Source organism: Sus scrofa, chromosome 1 (genome assembly GCF_054392235.1).
Source record: "Sus scrofa isolate SSC_HxYL_T2T_F1_AM1 chromosome 1, Sscrofa_HxYL_maternal_Yorkshire_Landrace_v2.0, whole genome shotgun sequence".
NCBI classification, from domain to species: domain Eukaryota; kingdom Metazoa; phylum Chordata; class Mammalia; order Artiodactyla; family Suidae; genus Sus; species Sus scrofa.
In genome coordinates this window covers 204,763,111-204,790,192 of record NC_139383.1, presented here as the reverse complement: position 1 = coordinate 204,790,192, position 27,082 = coordinate 204,763,111, and the positions used below count along the sequence as shown (strand labels likewise).

The 27,082-nt window shown below is 40.0% G+C and overlaps 1 protein-coding gene across 11 annotated transcripts in view; it reads left to right on the top strand.

Annotated features, from left to right (window-relative positions):
* SYNE2 (spectrin repeat containing nuclear envelope protein 2) overlaps positions 1–27,082 on the top strand; it is a 440,757-nt gene that overhangs the window by 365,369 nt on the left and 48,306 nt on the right. For 9 of the 11 annotated variants that reach the window (XM_021074116.2, XM_084983049.1, XM_021074177.2 and 6 more), the window contains 12 exons: positions 121–276; positions 1,782–1,934; positions 4,010–4,180; positions 4,883–5,013; positions 7,652–7,856; positions 8,968–9,147; positions 9,858–9,986; positions 18,793–18,947; positions 19,060–19,204; positions 20,286–20,380; positions 22,360–22,594; positions 26,011–26,205. In XM_021074116.2, the coding sequence (XP_020929775.2) occupies positions 121–276; positions 1,782–1,934; positions 4,010–4,180; positions 4,883–5,013; positions 7,652–7,856; positions 8,968–9,147; positions 9,858–9,986; positions 18,793–18,947; positions 19,060–19,204; positions 20,286–20,380; positions 22,360–22,594; positions 26,011–26,205 (1,950 nt within the window). Of the gene's footprint in view, positions 1–120; positions 277–1,781; positions 1,935–4,009; positions 4,181–4,882; positions 5,014–7,651; positions 7,857–8,757; positions 9,148–9,857; positions 9,987–18,792; positions 18,948–19,059; positions 19,205–20,285; positions 20,381–22,359; positions 22,595–26,010; positions 26,206–27,082 lie in introns of those variants that run through there. The other 2 variants (XR_014820403.1, XR_014820402.1) reach the window with 1 other exon arrangement.

Sequence of the window (27,082 nt, the reverse complement as noted above, 5' to 3'; positions counted from 1 at the left end):
AATTATCATATCATGAATGTCATAATACGTTATTTTAAAGCACATGGGAATGTATACATATGTATGACTGAGTCATTTTCATAAATAAAAAAATTTTATTTTCTTATTTATAACTGGTAGATACAACATTTAGAACAACTTTTGGAGAGTATCACAGAGAATGAAAACAAAATACAGATTTTGAACAACTGGATGGAAGCACAAGAGCAAAGACTGAACATTTTACAAAAACCTGAAAGTGTGGTCTCGGTGCAGAAGATGCTCTTGGATTGTCAGGTGAGAAGGGCACACCTGTCCAGTGTGACTTGGTCAGGCTGTTAGGTACTAACTATCTTATATAAAACAGCTGAGTGTCCATGTGTTTTGCACAATGCCATTTATCATGATAAATAGAAGAAGATATTTTTCAGGTTATTGTCATTCTTAAGAGGTTTGAATGTTACTCCTGAGGAAAAAATGTTCTAAGGGAATTTTGATTTAGATGTTTTCCAATTTTGGTGTTTTTGTAATTAATTTATCCAATATTTACAAAAGTCTCCAGGATGTTTAGTCTTTCATTCTATTTCTTCAGAGTAAATCAGTTTCTTTTACCTACTGTGTAATGTGTTCTAAAAGGAACACTTTTCCCTCAGAGCCACTGTCTAAATCCCATTTGGGCTGGAGCACGGTGGCTGTGCCCTTTTCGTTCAATCACCATTTGCCAGGTCACTTCATCTTTGCAGTGCCCTCACCCAAATGTAGATTACTCCTTCCTCCGCACTTCCCTGATTGTGTCATTCCCTATTGAGAACAGTTCCACCGTCCCCAGAGCCCTAGGCAGCACAGGTCATACTTCTTCTGTACTGACTGAGTGGAGGCACGGCAAGTCTGCTCAGACCCCGGTTCTATGTGGTTGCAGAATAATACTGGACACTATATGTGGGCAGCAACACCACTGGGAGAGATCTTTTCACATGGTCTTAGCCTGTTTCTAACCACCCACTAGCCATTTCCATTTTAGAGTTTTTACAGCCACCCGTGATTCAACAGACCTCTTAAAGGGAAGGTTATCCTCCAGAGCTCAGTGCTGCAGCACCCCCCAGCAGGCCACCCTGGTTCCACTTGAGTTCTAAGATGTCATCACTGTTTTCCTGATGAGAAAATGCAGACTTGGGAGTTTGATGACCTAATGCTTATTCCAGCAGCCAGCACATGGCAGCCCTGGAATGGACACTGTATCTTCCTGACTTTTCTACTAAACCATGATGATAAGGACTTGCTACCTATACTCTTTTGAAACCTAGAGCTGTGTAGTAGCTGAAATTATTGTGAAAATTCATGTTGTATGGCGTTCTTGTTGTATCTCAGAGGGTTAAGAACCCGACTAGTTTACAAGCGGATGTGGGTCCAATCCCTGGCCTCGCTCAGTGGTTTAAGGATGCAGCATTGCCGTGAGCTGTGGTGTAGGTCGCAGGTGCAGCTTGGATCCTGAGTTGCGGTGGCTGTGGCATAGGCCAGCAGCTACACTCCAATTCGACCCCTAGCCTGGGAACTTCCATATGCTGCAGGTGCGGCCCTAAAAAGAAAAAAAGTTCATACTATAATACTGTAAATTCATATACCAAAATTTCATTGTAAAAATTGAATTTAGAGTGCAATGTGATTAAAATGTCTTTTGTGCACTGTTATTTAATTATATACTCTAATGGCATTTTTACTTGAACAGGTTCAACTCCCATTTCTTACCCCTTATTGTTTTGTAATATTGCACATATGAAAACCTTTTCCTCTTACCTTTCCAGGATATAGAAAATCAACTTGCAATTAAATCCAAAGTACTGGATGAGCTGAGACAAAGTTACCTGACTTTGGAGAGCGGGACAGTGCCATTGTTGGAAGATACAGCATCCAGAATTGATGAGTTATTTCAAAAGAGAAACAGTGTTATTAAGCAGGTACTAGAATTCATTCCAAGTGTACTATTTCTCTTCACACTCCCTTCGTTTATTTATTGTTAATAATGGACACTTGCTCCATACCAAAAACTGCAAAGTTGCTGAGAAAAATACTGAAGTAGAGAAAAAAAACATTTAAAATTTCTTTTTCGTTGTTTTGTTTTGTTTCATTTTGCACTGAATAATTAGAGGCAAAGCCACCAGAGTCCCACATCCTTGGCGAGCTAGAAATTCCCTTGGTTATCTTTGTTGTGTCTAATGTGTTCACACACACAAATGTCTCCACCCCCACCCCCAAACCCAGTAGAGCGTCTGGCATATATACAGGAGCATCTGTGAAGAAGCCGCTCAGATTCCCCACACCCAGGGAGAGGCCTCAGGGAGGCAGTGATCCTATCTCACGTAGCCTCTAGGAGTGTGGTCAGCATGGGGCAAACTCCCGAGGTGGGGAGAAACGGAGTGTGTGGTGAGAACAGCAGGGAAGAAGAGTATGGAGGAGGTTGGCATGAAAGGCGTGTCAAAGTTGTATTTAGCCCGTCCGGGAGGAGTGCACTAAGCGGAAAGGACACACACCTCCAACTCTGCAACCTGGATGTTTCCCCACAGGCGGTGGGAGAAGCTGTACATCCTAATCTCGACTGGCTGTGTCCATTTTCCCAGAGAGTCTTTACTATGGATGATTTGTCATTGACTGAGATCTCCTTCAACCATTTAATTCCAAGAGAGAATTGGGAATAACCTGGATGAATAAAATTCCTCGGTGACCCTCTGCCTCTTTCTTCTGCTGAAGTCAGGCAGAAAATTAGGGCTGAGCTTAATGTATCTTGTGTAAGTCATTTGTTAACATATCTTTGGTGAGGCGCTGTGCTCACTGCCAAGGGTACAGTGATAAAGAAGAAAAATGATTCTTACCCTCAAATGCTCAGAGGCTTCAGGAAAACAGGCAGTAACAAGTGCTGACAGGGATATGGGGACCTTGAAACCCTCCTCCACTGCTGAAAACATGTGTGTAGATTTTTTTCTGTGAACACATGCTTTCAGTTCTCTTGGGTATATACCTAAGAGTATAATTATGGGTCATATAGTAACCCCATATAGTCTTTCTCTTTCTGAGGGACTGCTAAACTTTTCTGCAGAGGCTATCCTACTTTACATTTCCACCAACAACATATCAGGGTTCTAATTTATCCATTGTCTTGCCAACACTAGCTGTCATCTGACTGATGAAAACCATCCTAGTGGATGTGAGATGGTATCTTGTGGTTTGGATTTATATTTCTCTAATGACTGAATGTTGAGTGTGTTTTCATTTGTTTATTGGCCATTTGTACATATTCTTTAGAGAGATGTCTATATAATCCTTTGTCCATTTTTTAGTTTGGTTGTCTTTTTATTGCTGAGATATGTTATCTTTATATCATATATTGAAATTTATATACTTAAATATTCTCAATTGTATCAGTGATCATTTAAATGCTTCACCTTTTATCCTTTCATGATTATCAAAACATACTAAAGGATAAAATACAGCCACCATTACATTTCCTCTGCTTTGTATTCACCCATCATTTTGGCCCAGCATGTCCTCTCCAGTTTATGCTTGCTCTCCCGTGGCGACCAGACTTAAGTGCCAGGTCACACTTTACATTTACGTAATGCTTTGCAGTTTCAGAGCATTTGCACAGACACTATTTTCTTTATTTTTTAGTTTATCTGTTTTATGGATGAAGAAACAGACTTAAGGATTAAATAACTTGTCCAAGGTCAGAAAGCTAACAGAATTTCATTAAAACGTGTACTCAAGAGATTCTGATCGCTTACCTAGTGTTCATTATCTGGGCTGAACTCTCCATGCTGATCCACTGGTCTCTCTTCCATTTACCTATTTCAAAATTTAGCTTTCTTTGATGTTTTTTGTTCGTTGACCCATCCTTCCCACCTAAATCACTGAGGCTCCTCCTCTGCGCTCAAGGTGAAATGCCCAAATTGGATACAGAGGTAGACTCCTTAGAAGGGAAAAAAATGATGAGCAAACCTATTGATGATTTCCTAAATATGTTTCCACTTTTGTATAGGTCAGTGAGCTCAAGACCTCTATGCAGTCTGTCTTACAGGAGTGGAAGATTTATGACAAACTCTTTGATGAAGTGAATATGATGACAATCCGATTCTCATATTGTGTGGAACACAGCAAGCCTCTGGTTTTATCATTGGAGGCCTTAAAATACCAGGTGCAGAACCTTCAGGTAAATTCACCAGATCTTGGCACAGTGTTTTACTGGCAGTGGAAGAAAGCACAGAAGTAAACACAATGGCTTTTACACTCGTCACAGATAAGCACAAAACAGTATTTTAATTGGCAGCATCAAAAGTATAACTTGAAATTCCAAAGTGAATCACATGAGCCAAATTAGTGAAAAGTATACATTGAAGTTTTCTTCATTTTTTTTTTTTAATTGCTGCACCTGCAACATATAGAAGTTCCCAGGTGGGGGTCGAATCAGATCTGCAGCTGAGGCCTATGCCACAGCCACAGCAACACCAGACAAGCTGCATCTGTGACCTCCACCACAGCTCATGGTGATGCCAGATCCTTAATCCACTGAGTGAGGCCAGAGATTGAACCTGCATCCACACAGATTCTATGTTGGGTAACCTGCTGAGCCACAACAGGAATTCCTTCTTCATCTTTTATGTCCATATTTCATAATTTAAAAGTTTGGGTTTGGGTTTTTGGTTGTTTTTTGTTTTTTTAATACACTTTTGGTTCTAGTCTCCAGTGAAAGAATGTCTTCTCAGTGTTCACTTCTACAAATCTCTACCAATTTATCCCTGTTAAGGTTTGAGTGTTAATACTCTTGTAATATAGCAGCAGTGCTGATGAGCTGCTGCCTTCTGTGGATGAGGCCAGGCCATTCTGTTGCTAACGTTCCTCTCTGTCCTCCTAGTCTCTTCAAGACGAAGCTGAGAGCAGTGATGGGACTTGGAAGAAACTCCAGGAGGTTATTGGAAAACTCAAAGATCATTGCCCTTCAGTTGCTGAAATAATTCAGGAGAAATGCCAAAATACTCATACAAGGTATGCTTTCAGATGCAGTTTAAATGAGTAATGGATCCGATATATTTATCTTAATGACATGTGGCAAATAAAGTGACACAGACTTTGTAGAGTCCTCTAAATCATCAGTATAACAGTTTGAGACTCTTTTGGTCTCTCCTGCTTTGAAGGATCTAGTTCACATAAGCTTTGCTCTTGTGAAGGCTGTCACTTACCATGTACAAGTGGTGTAATCCTTCTAGAAATACCCCAAGTACAGCCCCAGGGTGGCCATGGGCTGGTGCCTGGTGGGAGATTCAAGGGCACCAGAATCACAGGCAGAAGCAGACTCAGGTGGTGGGAGGGGCATTCATTCTCCCTGGAAACATGGTGAGATGGAGGCAAGGGGATGTGCAGATACTGCTTTGGGAGATGATTTGTGGGGTTGGGAAGAATTCTTTGCTGAACTGCTTATGGAGGTTCCCAGGCTAGGGGTCTAATGAGAGCTACAGCTGCTGGCCTATGCCACAGCCACAGCAACACCAGATCTGAGCCGAGTCTGCGACCTACACCACAGCTCACAGCAACGTGGAATCCTTCACCCACTGAGCGAGGCCAGGGATTGAACCCGCAACTTCATGGTTCCTAGTTGGATTCGTTTCCGCTGTGCCACAATAGGAATTCCCAAGGAAGCTCCTTCTAAGGCATATGGCCCTAGTTCATTGTGAAGCATTTATTCTGCTGAATGGGATATGAAAGTTGGCTTAAAGCTGATTTGCTGCAGGCAGTGATGAAGATGTTAAGGTGCTCTCAGCATCCTTCTCCACCCTTTCTCCATGCAAACAAAGACTTTCCTGGAAACCAACAGTGGAATGTGATGAACAGGGGACACCCAATTTATATACCCCACAGGTTGTCCTCAGCTCTTGACCCAGACCTTATTGGAAGAAGGGGAGGGAGAGGGAAAAAGAGGAAAGGACACATATCTGACTCCACATACAGTATTGGGGGCCACTTCAAAACAGATGGTGGTTCAAGTTGCTCCTAAAGGGATTCAGTTGTCATCACTGCACATACATTCAATTGTTGGTGCAAGAATATTCTATTTGGAAGCAAAAATTGAAAATTGCTTCAATAGCCACTCTAAATGGGAATTTGGTAAATAAACAAAAAATAGAGCATTATGTACAGCCATTTAAAATTAGGCGTATTTATTGACTGATTGCTTTTTAGGGCCACACTTGCAGCAGATGGAAGTTCTCAGGCTAGGAGTTAAATCAGAGCTGTAGCTGCCAGCCTACGCCACAGCCACGGCAACTCCAGGTCTGAGCCTCACCTGCAGCCTACACCACAGCTCACAGCAATGCTGGATCCTTAACCCACTGAGCAAGGCCAAGGATTAAACCTGCATCCTCATGGATCATAGTTGGATTCGTTTCCAGTACACAACAACAGGAACTCCCAGGCTTATTTATTTTGTATTAATAGTATGGAAAATACTTTTAAATTAAATGGGAAAGCAAAGCAAGATATTACAGTGGAATAAAAACAAATTTAAAAAAAATTTCTACTTTTTTAAAAACTTCAATTTTAATGAATGAAAAATGTATTACAGAAAATAACTTGTTCTTATTACAACTTCCAGTTTTCATAGCAGTTTAGCAGTGCATATAAATGAGACTCTAAATAAAATTCATACAATCAGTGAATGTGCCAGCCCCACAAAATTAGCTAATTTTCATGGATGTAAGAACACTTGTAAATATTTGCCATTGTTCATAATTTGGTGGTATTGGCTTTAAAAATGCGGTCTCTAACTAGGTTTCATTAACAGCTCTAGTTAGGTTCACCTGAACTCCAAAGGTGAGGTTAGTCTGGCATAGTAGTGGAGACCAGCTATGTAGATCTGGAGCCTGGGTACTCAGCTGGTACCTTCCCTCACATCTCCTGTGTGCTAGTATCCTTGGAAGGGTGCACCTGAGAGCAGTTTTATCTTCTTATGTAACCAAGGTCAGTTTGTACTAACTGGCGCAAACTGGCCTAAGTAGAAAGAATACACAAGAGTTAACATTTCTCTAAAGAACAAATATCATCAAGAACCAGTTAATATCTGCCACTTTAGTTTCTCTCAATCCACAAAGAAATTAGTCCTACAACATAGCATATTTCTATAAAATATTAGCACGTTAGAACACTTAGAACACAATAGAAAATAAATACCCTTGCCGAGAAGTAGGAAAATACATTATTTTTTGGTTCTGCTTTTATGTAAGGAACATGTCGCTTTTGTAATTGGAAAATAAACTTGACGTAGTCACAATTTAGATAAGGCCTATTTAAAGACCCTTCTCTATAAACTAGGGGCCCCTCCCATGTGGAGAAAGTTTCATCAGGCATACAGTTCAGTACTTTCTCCACCTTTGCCTAAGACATTCATAATACAATAGATAATTCTTGTGAATCACAAATTTTGTAGTTTTTGTTGAGAATTACAAATTAAGGAAATATCCCAATTTTGGAATTCTGTTTATATAATGATGACGCCAGTAATTTTTAAAAGGCATTTAACAGTGTCTTAATCCATCAGCTGTTAACTTATGGATAGAGCATGTACATTGTATGCTTTTGCTGCAAAGGAAAAGATGGATTGGGGGTCTTGTTGTTCATGTTGCCCTGACAGGTGGACACAGGTAAACCAAGACCTCGCAGACCAGTTGCAGGGGGCCCAGAGCCTGCTGCAGCTCTGGAAGGCGTGTAGCAGTGCTCAGGCTGAAGCTGCAACAAGGCTGGAGCAGCAGGAAGCAAAGTATCAACAGCTTGCAAACATCAATATGTCCGGAAACAACCTCGCAGAGATCCTGCCCCCAGCCCTGTGTGACATAAAGGTAGGTGTTAAACCCATTGAGGAAAAGCAAGACCAAGAGCCTGACAGGCAGGGCCATGACCCAGAGGATAGACAGAGCACAAGGAGGGAGAAGTGAATCAGGACAGAGTGCGTAGGACACGGCAAGGCAGGGATGTGTGGGGTTGGGAGAACCAGTTGGTGGCTCAGAGGCAGGGGCCAGGAAGTAAGTAGCTGGTCAGGAGCACCTGATACCACCTCTTTCCAGAATTCCCCTTTCAGTCTAGCAGGTGGATCTGAGGCCAATGCCACATACACAGTTTTCAATAAGAACAGAAATATCAACTGAATCTGATCATCTAAGACTAGTAGGTGTTGAATCTCTTAATTTAGAATTAATCATAGACCTGCCACCATGTTAATAAGGCTTTCTTGTGGAGATAATGACCTAGACTAAATTTAAGAGCTGTATGCTTTCCTCTGTGGTTTTATCCTGTTGATGATACCTGGAAAGTGAATACTTTCTAGATTTAAACTGGGTGACCAGGTGCACTTTGTATATTCTTATACCATAGGTCAAATAAAAAGATATTCACCAACTTACTTAAAGTCAGGAATCCAACATATAGGATCCATATTTCTGATCAATTTCTACCCAGTCTACTTAAAAAAAAAAAAACCATAAATTCCACACAGATGCAATATTTCTTGAGGAGCGCTAAAATCGGCTTGGCTAATGAGATTCTATGCTTTCTGCAGATGAATCCATTTATATCACAAAGTCTCAGGCAGAGGACAGAGTTGGACTGGCTCTTAAAATGCATTAAAGCAGATCCCTAAGGTGTTCAAGAATTAGAAACATAAAACTTTGGGACACTACTCATGTCATCTCTAGTTTCTGTAAACTGGAAGCTCCAACCCTATTTATCTGTGGTCACTTTTAGCTGTAAGCCAACAAATTTCAGAGCAACACCAGTGATGTGCATCATATAAAGAAGGATTCAGTTTTTGAGCTCTTAAAATAATAGTAGCCAGAAGCCATGCCTGCAATTTCAAGGCAGAGATTCTTCCAGATGTGGATGGAGTGGCATGAGGTGAGGATTTGTGTGGAGAAAGGAGGAGGAAATGTTTTGCAATCATGGTTTCTTCTCCAGGAGCTGCAGCATGATGTACAGAAGACAAGAGAAGCCTTTCTCCAAAATTCCATTCTCCTGGACCGACTTCCACAGCCCGCAGAGTCCAACACACATATGCTCCTCGCTGGTCAGCTGCACTCCCTCCAGAGAGCTTCCTACTTGGAAAGGATGCTGCTCCTGAAAACAAATGAATTTGAGGTCCATCTTGGTTTTCCATTCTTGGCCATTGCACACTCCCTTCAATTCCCTGTACCCTAAGAAGTACTGATTATTTGTGCTTTGTGGACTGTACCTTAGGGCCACCACAGCATAAAGATGCCCTAATTAAACCAAAAGATGTCCAAATTAAACCTATCTACCATTTGACATGATTCTTCAGTCATGTGATTCTTCAATACATGGGCAGAGCTCAGCTCTTCAGTAAATATTTCTTCATTGAACATGTTAAAGAAGTGATATATTTCACACACTTTTCAGACCTCACAGTTGTTTGAATTTCCAAGTGAAGTCATTGAGTCATAGCGTAGCTGCTTAGAGAATGGCCATTTGTTATATTCTTTATTTCCTTTTTGAAAAGCCCTTAAGCTATGAAAAGGCTGACTAGAAGCCCGAGGAGCTCCGGTATCACATCTCAGTACTAGTGGGGTAAAGTACTTAACTAGCAAGACTGAGGGAGCAGAATACTCACTAACCCTCTTCTGCATGCCCTGTCAAGAGGTGATTGATTCATCCCTGTGAAGCCTGATTCTTTGCCAAAGGCACAGAGTGAATATCAGGAGTCTTCTGAATAGTCAAGATAATGAGCTGGGTTATTTAAGTGTGGAAAACTTGAACTTTTATCAGCTGTGTTTGGTTCTGTGATGGATGCACATGAACATTGTTTCTAATGAAAACTTCTCTTGTTCTAGTTTGTTCTATCACAGTTCAAGGATTTTGAGGACCAGTTGGAGTCTTTAAAAGGTCTCATTACACATGAAGAAGAGAATTTGGATAAACTCTACCAGCAAGAAAAAGAAGGAAATCCTGACCTATTCCTGGTATTACCAATATTTGTCATTCCTAAGGGCTCAGACTCACTACAGGATAAAAAAATAAGTGAATCGCTTTTACTCTATAGCATCTGTGTGTCCATCCTAACTCTTGAGGACAGTCGTTTATGTGCCATTCATTCTTGTCCTATTTTCCCTAAGGTCTAGAAAAGTATGACAACATAAAATTGTCATACTTTGTATGTCATCAAACAAATCGATTTTATTTTTTTACATTTTAAATACAATTTATGTCAATTACTTTTCATTTTTTTAATATTACTCAATGAATATATTACATTTATAGTTGTACAATATATACCATTTCCATCCCAAACCCCCAGCATCCCTCCACCCTCTAACCGCTCTCCTTTGGAAACGATAAGTTTTTCAAAGTCTGAGTCAGGATCTTCTCTCCAAAGTTCATTGTGTCCTTTTTTCAGATTCCACGTGTAAGTGATAGCATTTGATGTTGGTGTCTCACTGTCTGACTGACTTCACTTAGCATGATAATTTCTAGGTCCATCCATGTTGCTAGAAATGCCTTTATTTCATTCCTTTTGATGGCTGAATAATATTCCATTGTGTATATGTACCACATCTTCTTGATCCACTCCTCTGTCAATGGACATTTAGGTTGTTTCCATGTCTTGGCTATTGGATGCATGGTTTTCTCTGGATAGATGCCCAGGAGTGGGATTGCTGGATCAAACGGTAATTCTATTTTTAGTTTTCTGAGGAATCTCCGTACTGTTTTCCACAGTGGTTGCACCAATTCACACTCCCACCAACAGAGTAACAGGGTTCCTTTTTCTCCACACCTTCTCTAGCACTTATTGTTTGTAGATTTTTTGATGCTGGCCATTCTAGCTGGTGTAAGTTGGTTCCTCATAGTGGTTTTGATTTGCATTTCTCTACTAATGAGTGAAGTTGAACACCTTTTCGTATGTTTTTTTTTTTTGCCATCCGTATGTCTTCTTTGGAGAATTGTCTGTTTAGATCTTCTGCCTATTTTTTTGACATTGAGCTGCAGAAGATGTTTATAAATTTTGGAGATGAATCCCTTGTCAGTTGCTTCATTTGCAAAAGATTTGCTCCTATTCTGTGGGTTGTCTTTTTGTTTTGTTTAGGGTTTCCTTTGCTATGCATAAACTTTTAATTTAATTAGGTCCCATTTGTTTATTTTTGTTTTTAATGTCATTACTCTAGGAGGCGGATCTGAGAAGATGTTGCTCTTGTTTATTTCGGAGAGTGTTCGGCCTGTGTTTTCCTCTAAGAGTCTTATAGTATCTGGTCTTATATCTAGGTCTTTAACCCATTTTGAGTTTATTTTTGTATATAGTGTTAGGAGGTATTCTAATTTTATTCTTTTCCATGTGGCTGTTCAGTTTTCCCAGCATGACTTATTGAACAGGCTGTTTTTTCTCCATTGTATATTCTTGCCTACTTTGTCATAGATTAGTTGACTGTAGGTACATGAGTTTAATTCTGGGCTTTCTATCCTGTTCCACTTAGCTATATGTCTGTCTTTGTGCCAGTACCATACAGTTTTGATGACTGTAGCTTTGTAGTATAGTCTGAAATCAGGGAGCCTGATTCCTCCAGCTCCATTTTTTTAACATGTCTTTGGCTATTCTGGGTCTTTTGAGCTTCTAAACAAACTTTAAAATATTTTGTTCAAGTTCTGTGAAAAATGTCCTTGGTAATTTGAGATGGATTGCACTGAATCTGTAGATTGCCTTGGGTAGTATAATAATTTTGATAATATTGACTCGTCCAATCCAAGAGCATGGTATGTCTTTCCATCTGTTTGTGTCATCTTTGATTTCTTCCATCAGTGTCTTATAGTTTTCAGAGTACAGGTCTTTTGTCTCTTTGGGTAGGTTTATTCCTAGGTATTTTATTCTTTTGGGTGTGTTGGTAAACGGGATTGCTTCCCTAATTTCTCTTTCTGATCTTTCACTATTAATATATAGAAATGCCTTTGATTTTTGTGTATTAATTTTGTATCCTGTGACTTTGCCAAATTCATGGATGAGCTTTACTAGTTTTCTGGTGGAGTCTTTAGGATTCTCTAGGTATAATATCCTGTCATCTATGGATAGTAATAGTTTTCCTTCTTCCTTTCCAATTTGGATGGATTCCTTTTATCTCTTTTACTTCTCTTTTTGCTGTGGCTAGGCCTTCCAAAACTATGTTGAATAGTAGTGGTGAAAGTGGACATCCTCATCTTGTTGCTGAACTCAGCAGGGATTCTTTCAGCTTTTCACCATTGAGAGTGATGTTTGCTGTGGGTTTGTCATATATGGCCTTCATGATGTTGAGATAGGTTCCCACTATGCCCACTTTCTGACGGATTTTTATCAGAAATGGGTATTGAATTTTGTCAAAGGCTTTTTCTGCATCTATTGAGAGGATCATATGGTTTTATTCTTCGTTTGTTGATGTGGTGTATCACACTGATTGATTTGCGGATATTGAAGAATCCTTGCATCCCTGGGATAAATCCCACTTGATCATGATGTACAATCCTTTTAATGTATTCTTGGATGTGGTTTGCTAGTATTTTGTTTAGGATTTTTGCATCGATGTTCATCAGTGAAATTGGCCAGTAGTTTTCTTTTTTTGTGGTATCTTTGTGGTCTGTTTTTGGTATCAGGGTGATGGTGGCCTCATAGAATGAGTTTTGGAGTGTCCCTTCCTCTGCAATTTTTTTGGAATAGTTTCAGAAGGATAGGTGTTAGCTCTTCTCTAAATGTTTGATAAAATTCACCTGTGAAGCCATCTGGTCCTGGACTTTTGTTTTTCGGAAGTTTTTAAATCACAGTTTCAATTTCAGTTCTTGTGATTGGTCTATTCATCTCTTCTATTTCATCTTGGTTTAGTCTTGGAAGATGGTACTTTTCTAAGAATTTGTCCATTTCTTCTGGGTTTTCCATTTTATTGGCATAGAGTAGTCTCTTATGATCCTTTGTATTTCTGTGATGTCCGTTGTTACTTCTCCTTTTTCATTTCTAATTTTATTGATTGAGTCCTCTCTCTTTTTTTCTAGATAAGTCTGGCTAAGGGTTTATCAATTTTGTTGATCTTTTCAAAGAACCAGCTTTTCGTTTCCTTGATCTTTGCTATGGTTTTCTTTGTTTCTATTTCATTGATTTTTGCTCTGATCTTTATGATTTCTTTCCTTCTACTAAGTTTAGGTCTTGTCTGTTCTTCTCTCTTGAGCTGCTTTAGATGTAAATTTAACTTGTTTATTTGAGCTTTTTCTTGTTTCCTGAGGTGGGCTTGAATTGCTATAAACTTTCCTCTTAGAATGGCTTTTGCTGCATCCCATAGGTCTTGGAGTGTCATATCTTTGTTGTCATTTGCTTCTAGGTATTTTTGTTTTCTTCAGTGATCCATTGGTTGTTTAGTAGCATGTTGTTTAGTCTCCATGTGTTTGTGTTTTTTGCATTTTTTTCTTGTTGTTGATTTCCAGTCGTATAGCATTGTGGTCAGAAAAGATGCCTGGTATGATTTTAATTTTCTTAAAGTTACCGAGGCTTGATTTGTATTCCAGGATGTGATCAATCTTAGAGAATGTTCCATGTGCACTTGAGAAGAATGTGTATTCTATTGCTTTTGGATGGAATGTCCTATAAATATCTATTGAGTCCATCTGGTTTAATGCTTCATTCAGGTCCTGTGTTTCCTTATTGATTTTCTGTCTGGATGATCTGTCCATTGCTATAAGTGGGGTGTTAAAGTCCCACACTATTACTGTGTTATTGTCAATTTGTCCTTTTAAGGTTGTTAGCAGTTTCCTTATATATTGTGGTGAACCTATGTTGGGTGCATAGATATTTAAAATTGTTATATCTTCTTGGATTGATCCTTTGATCATTATGTAGTGGCCTTCTTTGTCTCTTAAAGTATTCTTCATTTTAAAGTCCATTTTGTCTGTTATGAGTATTGCTACTCCAGCTTTCTTTTGATTCTTATTTGCATGGAGTATTTTCTTCCATCCTCTCATTTTCAATTTGTATGTGTCCCTAGAAGTAGAGTGGGTCTCTTGAAGACAGCATATATATGGGTCTTGTTTTTGTATCCATTCAGCCAGTCTATGTCTTTTGGTTGGGGCATTTAGTCCATTTACATTTAAGGTAATTATTAATATGTATGTTCTTATTGCCATTTTTTAACTGTTCTGGATTGGTTTGGTTGCTCTTTCTTCTTCCCTTCTTCTCTTGTTCTCTCCTCTTGATGTTTGATGACTATCTTTAGTGTTGTATTTGAGTTGATTTTTCTTATTTGTTTGTGTACCAAGTGTAGATTTTTGGTTTTCAGTTACTCTAAAGTTTCAACATAAGAGTCTATACACACACACACACACGCATATATATGAGATTGTTTTAAGTTATTGGTCTCTTAATTGCAAGTGCATCTCCAGTGTCCTGCATTTGTACCCACCTCTTATGATTTCTGATTTTGGTGGCATAATTGTGCGTGGATGATTTCGTATCTTTACTGCATATATACCTTTACTTGTGAGTCTTGTCATTTGTGATATTTTTGTTACTGGTTGTGGCCTTTTCTTTTCTGCCTGGAGAAATTCCTTTAGTATTTGTCATAAAGCTTGTTTAGTGTTGGTGAATTCTCTTAGCTTTTGCTTATCTGTATACCTGTTGATTTCTCCTTCAAATCTGAATGAGAGCCTTGCTAGGTAAAGTAATCTTGGCTGGAGGTTTTTTCCTTTCATCATGTTAAGTATATCATGCCATTCTCTTCTGGCCTGCAGAGTTTATGCTGAAAAATCTGCCAATAAACTTTTCTGGGTTTTGTTGTATGTATTTGTTTCTTTTCCCTAGCTGCTTTCAATATCTTCTCTTTGTCTTTAATTTTGTCAGTCTGATTAATATGTGTTCCTCCTTGGGTTTATTTTATATGGTACTTGTTAGGCTTCCTGGATTTGAGTGAATGGTTCCTTTCCTATGTTAGTGATGTTTTCAGCTATTATCTCTTTGAATACTTTTTCCGTCCCCTTCTCTCTCTCTTCTCCTTTTGGCACTCCTATAATACGGATGTTGGTATGTGTAACGTTGTCCCACAGTTCTCTGAGACTCTCTTCATTTGTTTTCAGTCTTTTTTCTCTTTTCTGTTTGGCATCTGTAATTTCCACTGGTCTGTCCTCCACCTCTCTTATTTGTTTTTCTGCCTCCTGTATTCTGCTGTTAGCTGCTTCTAGTGAATTTTTTATTTCAGTTATTGTATTTTGCATCTCTTCTTGCTTATGTTTTATATCTTGTATTTCTTTGCTCAGTGTTTCCTATAAATTATCCATCTTTACCTCCAGTTTATTTCCAATGTCTTGCATCATCTTCAACGTCAACAGTCTTTTTCCTGGAGGTTGAGAATCTCCAGATCACTTAGCTGTTTTTCTAGTGTTTCTTCTTTCTCCCTTATCTGAGTTATAGTTCTCTGTCTTTTCATTTTTGTAGGTTTTTGGTGTGGTAACCTTTTTACAGATAATAGAGTTGTGGCCTCTCTTAATTCTGGTGTCTGCCCCCCTTGTGGCTGAAGTTGGTACAGGGGCTTGCTGTAGCCTTCCTGATGGGAGGGACTGGTGCCTGCCCACTAGTAGGTGGAGCTGATTCCTATCCCTCTGGTGGGTGGGGTTTTGTCTCTGGGTGAGATTCGAGGCAGCTGTGTGCCTGAGGGGTCTTTAGGTAGCCTGTTTACTAATGAGTGGTGCTGTGATCCCACCTCAATTGTTGTTTGCCCTGGGGCTTCTCAGCACTGATGGATGGGGCCAGATTTTCCCAAAATGGCCAGCTCCAGATAATGACATGCTTTTGAATATTCCCAAGAGCTTTGCTTCCAGTGCCCTTGCCCCATAACAAGCCATAGTCACCCCCATTTTCCCAGGAGATCCTCCAAGAACTGCAGTCATTTCTGATACAGATTCCTATGGAGTCTTTGCTTTGCCCTGGGCTCTAGTGCACGTGAAAGGCTGTGTCAGCCTTTTAAGAATGGGGTCTCCATTTCCCCCAGTCTTATGGAGCTTCTGCACACAAGCCCCACTGGGCTTCAATGCCAGATACTCCAGGGGATCTTTCTCCCAGTGCCAGATCCCCAGGCTTGGGGACTTGATGTAGGGCTCAGAACTTTCACTCCTGTATGTGAGTCTCTGTGATAGTTACTTTCCAGTCCATGGGGCTTTCCACCCAGGGGGTATGGAGTTGCTTATATCATGTAATCACCCCTCCTACCTCTTGATGTGGCCTCCTCTTTTTCTTCTGGAGTAGGATATCTTTTTGAAAGTTTCTGGTCCATTTGGTTGAGGATTGCTCAGCATTTGGTTGTGATTTTGTTGTTTTTAGGAGATAGTTGAACTCCTACTTTTTTAATTTTTAAAACTTTTACACAATTTTTAAAGATTCCTCTTCATTTACTTATTATAAAATATTGGCTATATTCTCCATGTTGCACAGTACATCCTAGAACACCTCCAGTTCCCCATAGTCTATACCTTCCACTCCCCAACTCCTGTATATCCCTCCCTGCTGCCCCCACTAGTAATAATTAGTTTTTTGTCTTTATCTGTGATTCTGTTTCTTTTTGTATGGTCACTAGCTTGTCAGGTTTTTTGGATTCCACGTAAAAGTTATATACAATATTTATTTTTGTCTGACTTCCATCACTTAGCATAATGCCCTCCAGTTCCATCCATGTTGCTGCAAATGGCCTTCTTTCTTTTTTATAACTGAGTCATATTCGGTTGTATGTATACCACATCTTCTTTATTTATTCCCCTGTCAATGGACACCTAGGTTGTGTCTATATTTGGCAATTGTAAATAATGCTACTATGAATATTGGGGTGTATGTGTCTTTTTCAATTAGTGTTTTTGGGGTTTTTTGGGGTGCACATCTAGGAGTGGAATTGCTGGCTCATGAGATCTGTTTTAGTAATATACCTCAGCAATTTTAGTAGATTTGTCAAATCTTGATGTCTTTACTAATTATCTTCATTGAACTCAATCTAGGAACTGGCTATTGTGATTAATTGAATTTTTCTGGTTAATTGAAGATCAAAATTACTTTGTTAAATTAATGGTATAATTTTTCCTTTATTTCTTTAGTAATTTTAGTATAGTTAACATAAGTAAATGGAAGAATTGAGGAATTCTGTGTCTTACAAGCACCAAGATTCAGAAGCTACATTAAGAGTCAGCAAACTATGGCACATGGTCTAAATGCCACCCCCACCTCCTCCTGTAAATAATGTGTTGTTGGCACTCAGGCATGCCTTTTCATTTACATACTCTCTGTGGGAATTTTCATTCTATGAGGGCAGAGTTGAATAGTTGCAAAAGAGATCACATGGGAGTTCCTGTAGTGGCTCAGTGGAAACGAATCTGACTAGTAGCCATGAGAGCGCAGGTTTGATAACTGGCCTCGCTCAGTGGGTTAAGAATCTAGTGTTGCTGTCAGCTGTGTTGTAGGTCACAGACGCAGCTCAGATCCCACATTGCAGTGGTTATGGCATAGACCAGTGGCTACAGCTCAGATTTGACCCTTAGCCTGGGAATCTCCATATGCCTCAGGTCCCGCCCTAAAAATATGGGGGGAAAAAAAAAAAAAAAAAAGGAGAGAGAGAGAGATCATATGGCCCATAAAGGGCTATATTTATGATCTAGTCCTTGATGGAAAAAGTTTGCTGACCCTAGACTATTACAGAAGATTTCTGAGTAAGAAGATGGATATTGTGAGGGAAGTTTGCTTAATATATTGTTGACCTAGAGGCTGTCCCTGGAATATTGTTTTAAAGATAAAATTTTGTGAGTTTCTTTTCCTTTGACTTCACCATAATATGGCTAAGTACCATGCTTTGGTAGGGTTATTTATTGTAAGGATTAACTTTTCATTTGCTTTGTAGATAAACTGCATGATCTGCTGAAGGTCAAGTTGTGGGCAGACCAAATGGGACTTGAAGGTCCAGAATGAGTCCTTTAAAAAAAGAAAGCTCATTTCCATCTTCCTCAAAGGCTAAGTCTGAGATCAGTTTCTCTTTCCTGGGCTGTTTAGGTTTTGGCCATGTGTGCAACTGGTTCTAGAAAAGCCACAGGATTGAGATATCTGGGTTCAGGTCCAGTTATGATGCTAACTAGCTACTTGGCTGTGGACAAGTCATTTACCTATTTAGGCCCCAGTTTTCCCTCATCTTTGAGATAAGGATATTCTGCAGGATATCTGAGGCCTTTTTATCATGTAGCTATCTTACTGGCATCCAAAAATGGGGAATTTAATTCCTTTTTAATAGAATCATGTGCTGGCTCTGACAGCCCCATCACCTGATATTGAGCGTTTGAATTCAATAAGCCTCAGGATCCCACTGAGTGAGGCCAGGCATCAAACCCATATCCTCACGGATACTAGTTGGATTCGTTTCCGCTGTGCCATGATGGGAACTTCCAATCCAACGTTTTCTGAAAAGCATTTCAGAGACTGCTGTATAAATCTGGGAAGAATGTGTTTTGAGGGTCCTAACAAATTTGTAATCTTAATCCTTTCTACTTCCAAATTGGTCATTCAATTAAACATCTTTAAACAAACCCAGTAATACACTCAACTGTTACCTTCTATATATTTACTATTCCAAAGAATCGTTCCTGTTACTTCTAAAACATAACATCTAATTTCAGGGTTCCATCCTCACACTGATCAGCGCAGTACAGTCACTTTTTCTTAATTCTTCTCTAAAACTCAGTCCAAATATTCTTTTATCAGATTATTTATGGCATCCAAAAATGGGGAATTTAATTTCTTTTTAATAGAATCACGTGCTGGCTCTGACAGCCCAATCACCTGATATTGAGCGTTTGAATGAAATAAGCCTCAAGCTCCCACACAGTGACATAGCTGTAAAGACATTACAAAACATGAACCGGCAATGGATTCGGACCACGGCCACTGCACTGGAACGCTGCAGGTCAGAACAGCTCCGCTCTACCTCTCTGCCTCAGTTAAGCAAAAATTAGCGGTTGAGCTCAGTGGTGTCTTTGTTATGTGGCTCTGTTTTATTTGTTTTTAAACATTTCTAGTGAGCTTCAGGGGACTGGATTGAATGAGAAGTTTCTTTATTGCTGTGAAAAGTGGGTCCAGCTTTTGGAGAAGGTAGAAGAGGTGCTCAAGGTGAATATTGCCGACAGCTTTCCTGCCCTTCTGGAGCAGCAGAAAACGTATGAGGTAAATTAACCTGTGCTGTCCACCACCTTGTCCCCTCATGTTGGGACCGGGGTCAGGGCACAAATAGATTTAAGTAAAATGCAGAAAGTTCCTATCAACCATCAATCCCTAAACACAGAATGTTTGTCTTTATGCATGCTCAGTTGTCAGGTAATTCTTTGTAAAATTCTCACACATTTCCTAAATTCCAAATATTTGTTTTATTGCTATTTTATTTGATTTTATTTTATTTTCATTAATCTTTTAAGTTCAAGGGCAACTTCACTTTTGGTTTAATTACAAATAAATTGCTTGTTAAAGTGCTTGATATTTACTACTGTTTTATTAATAACAGAATGCCCAGATTTTCTGCAGTAGGTGGAAGTTTCTAGCCCAACTCTGCTTTCCCAGAATACAGACATTACCCCCACTTTACCCAGAGCATGTTTAAGTCCTTCAACTCACCTTTGCATTTTCACTAACTAGGTCCTCAAATTTTGAAAGACCTGGTGCAGTTGTAGCATTAATGATTTCACAGATGTGTTTCTCCATTCTTTTGCTGATGTATATTTGAAAATACTCCTGGTAGTTATAGGCAGGTCCTGAGTTTCCAAAATGTGCATGATTCATTTCTTGTAACTTTTTAAATGTCACCGGTTTAAGTCTGCATTGGTACATTAAGATCATCCGCTGAAAATGAAATCTGTCCATCCAAAAAGCTGGGTGACTTTAAATAAGTTACTGAATGCCTTAGTTTCTGCCTCTTCCTGTGGATCTGTACTACTACTTAAGTTCTAAGGTTGAGGAATAAGTGAGACAATGCACGTTTTACTCAGGGCCTCGCAAATAGTAAAGGCCCAGTAAATGGCCCTTAGATGTAGTGATGATTTAGACCTATGTGCTTCTAAGATTATATTCATAGGTGCTGCTGATGTGATAGCTAAACATTTTCTGCAGGTAAGCCCATATCATTTGAAAATTAATTATCTCACATACCCTCTGTGAGCTTAGATTTTCTTAGGAAACAGATTCATGAAAACAGTTTTCAGATTCATGAAAACATTTCTACTACCTGATGTTTTATATTTTAATTCATATGCAGATGTTAGAAGCCGAAGTTTCTATAAACCAGATAATCGCTGATTCTTTTGTCACTCAGTCCTTACAACTCCTGGACACAACAGAAATGGACAGGAGGTAAGCTCTCTGGGGCTCCTGATAGTTTGGGTATGTGAGAGGGGATGCACTTGGCTGGGCCTCCCACCACGTGGGTCTTGACCACATCAGTGCCTGCAGCCATATCACTGATACACCACCACGGGGCCAGCCTTCGGACTATATATTAGGATGGAGTTTTACCTCATTGCCTGAAAACATCAGTGGCCCTTTCCTCTATGGAAAATGTGTGGGCTTAGCAGACCAGACACTCTGCAAATACCCATCATCAAGTACAGGTAACTAAGTTTTTATCCCAAACGTTTCCTCCATAGCCTACCTTCAGCCTCATGATGTTTTGCTATTTAAAAATAAATTTTAGGATTTCCCATTGTGGCACAGTGAAAATGAATTCAGCTTGTATCCATGAGGATGTGGGTTTGATCCCTGGCCTCGCTCAGTGGGTTAAGGATCTGGCGTTGCCATGAGCTGTGGTCTAGGTCCCAGATGTGGCTTAGATCTGGCATTGCTGTGGTGTAGGCCGGCAGCTGTAGCTCCGATTAGAGCCTCTAGCCTGGGAACTTCTGCATGCAGTGGGTGTGGCCCTAAGAAGCAAAAAAAAAAATTAAATTGATGCTGTTCCCAGCAGGTAGCTATGTCACAGTTGTGAAAGAAAAGACTTCTTTCTGTGCTGTGTACATGGGGTCAGGGTCCCCAGAAGTTGCTTAGGCCAGTCTGGTGACAGTAACTGCAGACAGAGCCTGGAGGGGACCTGGCCTCTTAAATAACTTTTCCAGATGTCTCGATAGGCATTATTTTTCCTCCCTATCATCACCCGTATCCCTCTGAATCTTCTTTCAGCATAACTAAGAAACATAAAGCCTATTTCTTCCTAGCTCTGTAGTAATAAATTCAAGCCAGTTTCAGGATGATTAACTAGTTTTGACTTGATCAGTACAAAAAGTATGACTTTTCCTATAATAAATAAGGCCTTATATATCATGTAAAGGGTATTATTTATCTGGAAAAGAAATAGTTGAATAGTTGCAGAAAGCATGTTCTCTATTTCTGAAATTATGCTAATATGCAGCATTCAGGTAATCACTAGCATTACAAGGAACCCACCCGTTCATCTGTTTCCCACTGATCCCATGTTCAGTTTTCCATATAGCAGTTGGCATAATATATGTTAAAACAGCTTCATTTTGTTTAAGGGAATGGTTTCATGCATGCTAGCAAAATACCAGCTCACATGCAGTTACCTTGTGCTAAACACGTTGCACCAACCCACACACTGCTTGCCCTAGCCCCAGGTACCCCATCATGTTTAAACTGAATGGTGCTCAGACTTAAAGAAGCTTTTTTTTCAGAGTTCTCATTGCGGCACAGTGGGTTAGGAACCCGACATTGTGTCTGTGAGGATGCGGGATTGATCCCTGGTCTTGCTCAGTGGGTAAGGGATCCAACATTTCTGCAGGCTGTGGCTTAGGTCACAGATGTTGCAGTGGCTCAGATCCATTGTTGCTTTGCCTATGGTGTAGGTCAGTAGCAGCAGCCACTCCAATTTGATCCTTGGCCCAGGAACTTCCATATGCCGCAGATATGGCTGTAGAAAGAAAACAAAACAAACAAACAAACAAACAAAAATCTTTTTTCCATGTAAATTGTTCTCACAAATAGCAAATCTGTGTTCCTATTACACGTTGATAGTTTTTGTTTTGTTTTGTTTTGCTTTTGTCTTTTTGCCTTTTCTTGGGCTGCTCCCATGGCATATGGAGGTTCCCAGGTTAGGGGTTAAATCCGAGCCACAGCAACGCCCAACCCAAGCCGAGTCTGCGACCTACACCACAGCTCACGCATGGCAACGCCGGATCCTTAACCCACTGGGCAAGGCCAGGGATCGAACCTGCAACCTCATAGTTCCTAGTCAGATTTGTTAACCACTGTGCCACGATGGGAACTCCAAAATAGTTATTTTTACTACATGTTAATGTTAGAATTTTCTACCTATTTTTCCCAAGTCCGGAACTTGTTTCAAAGTTCATGAGGCTGAAGGAGCAGTGGCAGAGTGCGGTCCAGGGCGTTCGGCAGAGAAAGAGTGATGTTGATGGGCTGGTGAGGCAGTGGCAGTATTTTGCCACCTCCGAGCGGGACTTGCTTCGCTTCCTCGCGGACACCAGCCAGCTGATCTCTGCAGTGAGGAGCCAGGATCGCTACAGCCTCCACCAAACAAGAAGCCTGATGCATGAACTGAAGGTAGTGTGCACATAGTAGCAGCGTGGGATCTACAGGGTGGTGGTCTCTACAGGGTGGTGGTCTCTGTTTGGAAGATGTTCCTTCACCTCAGGTTTTGAGTTTTCTATGATGTTCAAGTGCGCTTTCTGCAACGGGGAAGCTAGCTGGTCATGGGGACCCAACTCAGCCTTGTCCTTAGCCTTGTGGGGTCAGAACCCCATCATGCTCGTTCATTCAGCAATAGAGAGGATCTCTTGGGCTGTGAGAGTAGAGATGGACTATAGAGATGGGTAAGTAGAGTGAAAAAGTTTGGGGTCACAGACTTTTAAGGCACTGACTAATACATAAATGACTACCATGGGAGTAATTAACAGTGGGACTCCTGCTTACTCTTGAAGGGCAAATTCATTTAGGCAACAAAGTTTTCAATCATAAAATTGCTTGATGAGCATAGAACCAGAATAATTAGGTGCCAATTTCCAGGGCACGTTCCACTGAGCTGTTGAACCATACTTCACTGTGGAGGTTCCGCTAAACCAAACAGCACCCTTCTGAAATACTGTGCTTGCTCATTCATTTATCTAGGCATCAAATATTAATTAAGTTCCTGCTCTGTGCTGGTTCCTAAGTGCTGAGTGTATGGTGTGGACCAAGAGAAGATCTCTGCTTTCATGGGAGCAATCAGACAAGTCAGTGGACAAGAAAATACTAATTTGTCCAATTGATGGGGGAACTCAGACAAACTGAAAAATAAAATATCAGATTGCTGCATGGCATAGGTAGATCATTAAAACAGGGCCAGTGTTGCAGAGGCTGGTGGCTACTTTAGATCGTACCATCTCTGGGGAGGCAACATTTCAACTGGAATATGAATGACAAGGAGCCAGATGTGCAGAGAACTGAGGGGAGACCCCTCAGACTCAGGGGACAGCTTTCTGGAAGTCCCCAAGATGGGAACATGCTTAGCAAAGCCGAGGAGCAGAAAGAAGGCAAGTATGAGGGGGTGCAGCCAGTGAAGTGGCAGTGATGGCGAGTGTGGTGGCTCGATGACAGCTGGGTGTAATAGGAAATCTTTGAAGTTGGAAGAGGAGATAGCGTGAAACAATTTGTATTTTCTTCTTCTTCTTCTTCTTCTTTTTTTTTTTTTTTTTCTTGCTTTTTAGGGCTGCACCTGTGGCATATGGAAATATCCCAGGATAGGGGTCGAATTGGAGCTACAGCTGCTGGCCTACACCAAAGCTACAGCAATGTGGGATCCAAGCCACATCTGTGACCTACACCTCAGCTCATGGCAATGCTGGATCCTTAACCCACTGAGTGAGGCCAGGGATCGAACCTGCAACTTCATGGTTCCTAGTCGGATTCATTTCTGCTGCACCACAATGGGAACTCCACAATGTATATTTTTCTAAAGGTTCTCTGGCAGTGCTGAGGAGGATGGATGGGGTGGGGAGTGAGGAACCAAAAGAGAAGCAGGAATGTCAACTTATTGCTTATCTCTGTCTGCATAGCAACCAATATTTCCTATTATTTCTCACAGTTCTGGAGGTTGATAAAGCTGTTAGGTGGCTCTTGCAGGCATGTCTGAGGCAGTTTAGTCAGATGGCAGCTAAGACTGGGCTTCTCCAAAAACTCTAAGCAGTAAAGGCTCAGTCAGCTAGAAACTGGAAGCAGCTGGGGCTCTCTCGGTTCTGTTCCCTGTGGAACAGAGAACTTCTGATAGTGGGCTTTGTCCATGATGGTTCATGGCTTCTAAAGTGCACGTCCCAAGAAAGACCCAGGGAGAAGCTATATTGCCTTTTTTAGACCTACCTCTTGTGTCACCCACTCATGCCACACCCTGTTATTCGGAACTATCACATGTGCCCACATCAGTTCAGAAGGGGACACAGAGGCACCACCACTTGATGGGAGGGGAAATATTTTAGAAGAGTATGTAGGGCTCGTAATATTGTTTTTTTCTTTTTAGGGCCGCACCCATGGCATATGGAAGTTCCTGAGCTAGGGGTCGAATCATAGCTGCAGCTGAGGTGTATGCCACAGCCACAGTAATGCAGGATCAGAGCCACAGCAATGCCAGATCCTTAACCCAATGACTGAGGCCAGAGATCAAACCTGCATCCTCATGGACACTTTGTTGTGTTCTTAACCCACCTAGCCACAACGGAAACTCCGAGGGCTGGTAATATTCTTGTGGCCATTTTGTAAAAAACACAGTCTGCCATAATTAATTAGTCTATCTCAGTGGTCATGGGCCACTGTTAAGATGGATAAGATAAGAATGATCACAGTGAAGATATAAAAAAGATATGTTTGTAGGTAGAATTTATAAGACCTGCTTATGTAGCAGGTAAATAAAAAAAATCTAAATCCAGATGACTCTAGGTTTTGGGGTTGAGCATCTTTGTGAATAGCATGCTGCTGGCCAAGTCAGGCCTACTGATGCATTAACTTTGCAATGGCTAATAGATGGCTAGCCTGGTGGCTGTGTCGAGCAATACTTCGCAATAGGACAAGTGTGCAGCGGCAGTATGTTCTCTGAGATGCAGCTTTTCTGATATGTCTGCCCCTGAGAGTACTGCTTTCCTCCTAAGTAGTCTCAGAAATATCTTTGTAAGTATCTTTGTGTCTTTGTTGATTTTTTTTTTTACCATATCAACTTCTGTTTTCGAAAATGCCTATATTATGTCTACCTTCAGAAATTTGAAAATGAAGGAAATCATATTTAGAACAGACAAAAGCTATTGAGTTTTTTTTGGTCCGGAAACAAAATGCTTTTGGAAATAGAAATCAAAAAATTTTCACTTCATTTTTGTATATGAATACTTAGTTCCAGTCCCCTTTAAAGAAAAACCTACCTGATATCCAAATGGAATTTTTTAAAGCTTCCTCTTCAGTACGCTGATGTAAATATTTATGTGCTTAAGGTCTATTTTTGTATTTTATCTTTTTTATTCTCTCCTTTTAAATTTGTTTAGCGTAATGTATATATTCTTCTCTTGTGAATAAGGAGTAAGCTGACCCTTTATACCATGACAGTAATGGGTATTTGCTGTTAATATATTGAATACTCCAGTCACTTTCTTAATACTGTGATAGTCATTTATCTTGTAGGCTTTTGGTCTATGAAGTATATTTTTAATTCTCTTTACTTCTAATTGTTATACTGAAAATCTTATCTCTTATCAAACCTTGGAGAGTATTTTAAGAGCACATCAATTGGTAGTGTTCTTCCTACTCAATCAAAACATTAGCCTTTGATGTGAATGACTGAGTCTGTGCATTTGTGTGTGTGTGTGTTTTCTAACCAGATTTGTCTAATTTATACTTAGTTTAACATTTAAGTCAAGCTCTGAAGGAATATACACGAACACATGCTAAGAGTCGCATTTTGATCATATCAGAGTCTTCAACAAATCCTCCCCTTTTTTTTAAAGAATAAAGAAATTCATTACCAGAGATGGCAGATTACCTATGCATTAACCTTGGAAGCTGGGGAAAAGCTACTGAACACAACTAATCTGGAAACTAAAGAGTCAATTGACAAGAGACTCGGTCAACTTCAACTCACCTGGAAGGACACAGAACTCCAGCTAGGAGAGGTGATTAAACAGTTCCAGAGCATGGCAGAGGTAAATTCACCATAGACTCTTCCATTCGTGTTATTCAAATGCAGTATCTAGAATTTTTGTTTGCTATGTGAAGATGGGAAATATTTTATTTTATTCTTCATTTTATTGTGACATAATTGACATAGCTCTGTATACATTTAAAGTGTACAGCATGATGATATGACTGACTTACATACAAGGTAGAATGATTCTCAGATATCATAATATTGTGGATTTTCTGAGGGACCTTGAGTTCTAAGGGACTAATTCACGAATCATGGCAATTTCTTAATGGAACATAATAATATAACATTGGAAAAGTTTAGTGTTAATATTGAAATACATGAAGTATTCTTTTATATTTACCTTTATGAAACAGGGAACTAATTCACATTCAATAGAAATTCACTACCCAAAGCTAACATTGCACATATGTCTATCTTTGGGTATATGGCGTATGAAAGTAAACAAGGTGATACTTCCTCTTTCTGCTCTCATTAGAGGATGCACTTTTCCATGTAAGTGAATTTTTTAGATAATTTATGATGATACCTTTAAGAACCGAAATGTTTTATTTCAAGTGATTATCAGGAAAATCATTAATATTTTATTGTTAAAATATTCCAAGGTTTTCTCGAGGACTTTAATCTGCTCTGAACCTAGCCCTTAGACTACTCTGCTTTTTGAGTTCCTATGTGGTTTTTATGGTTTTTCTTTCTAGTTAAAGTTAGGCGTGTATTTCTTTTCTTTTCTTTTCTTTTCTTTTCTTTTCTTTTCTTTTCTTTTCTTTTCCCTTTTTAGGGCCACACCCGTGTCATATGGAAATTCCCAGGCTAGGGGTCCAATCAGAGCTATAGCCACTGCCCCATGCCATAGCCACAGCAATGCTGGATCCGAG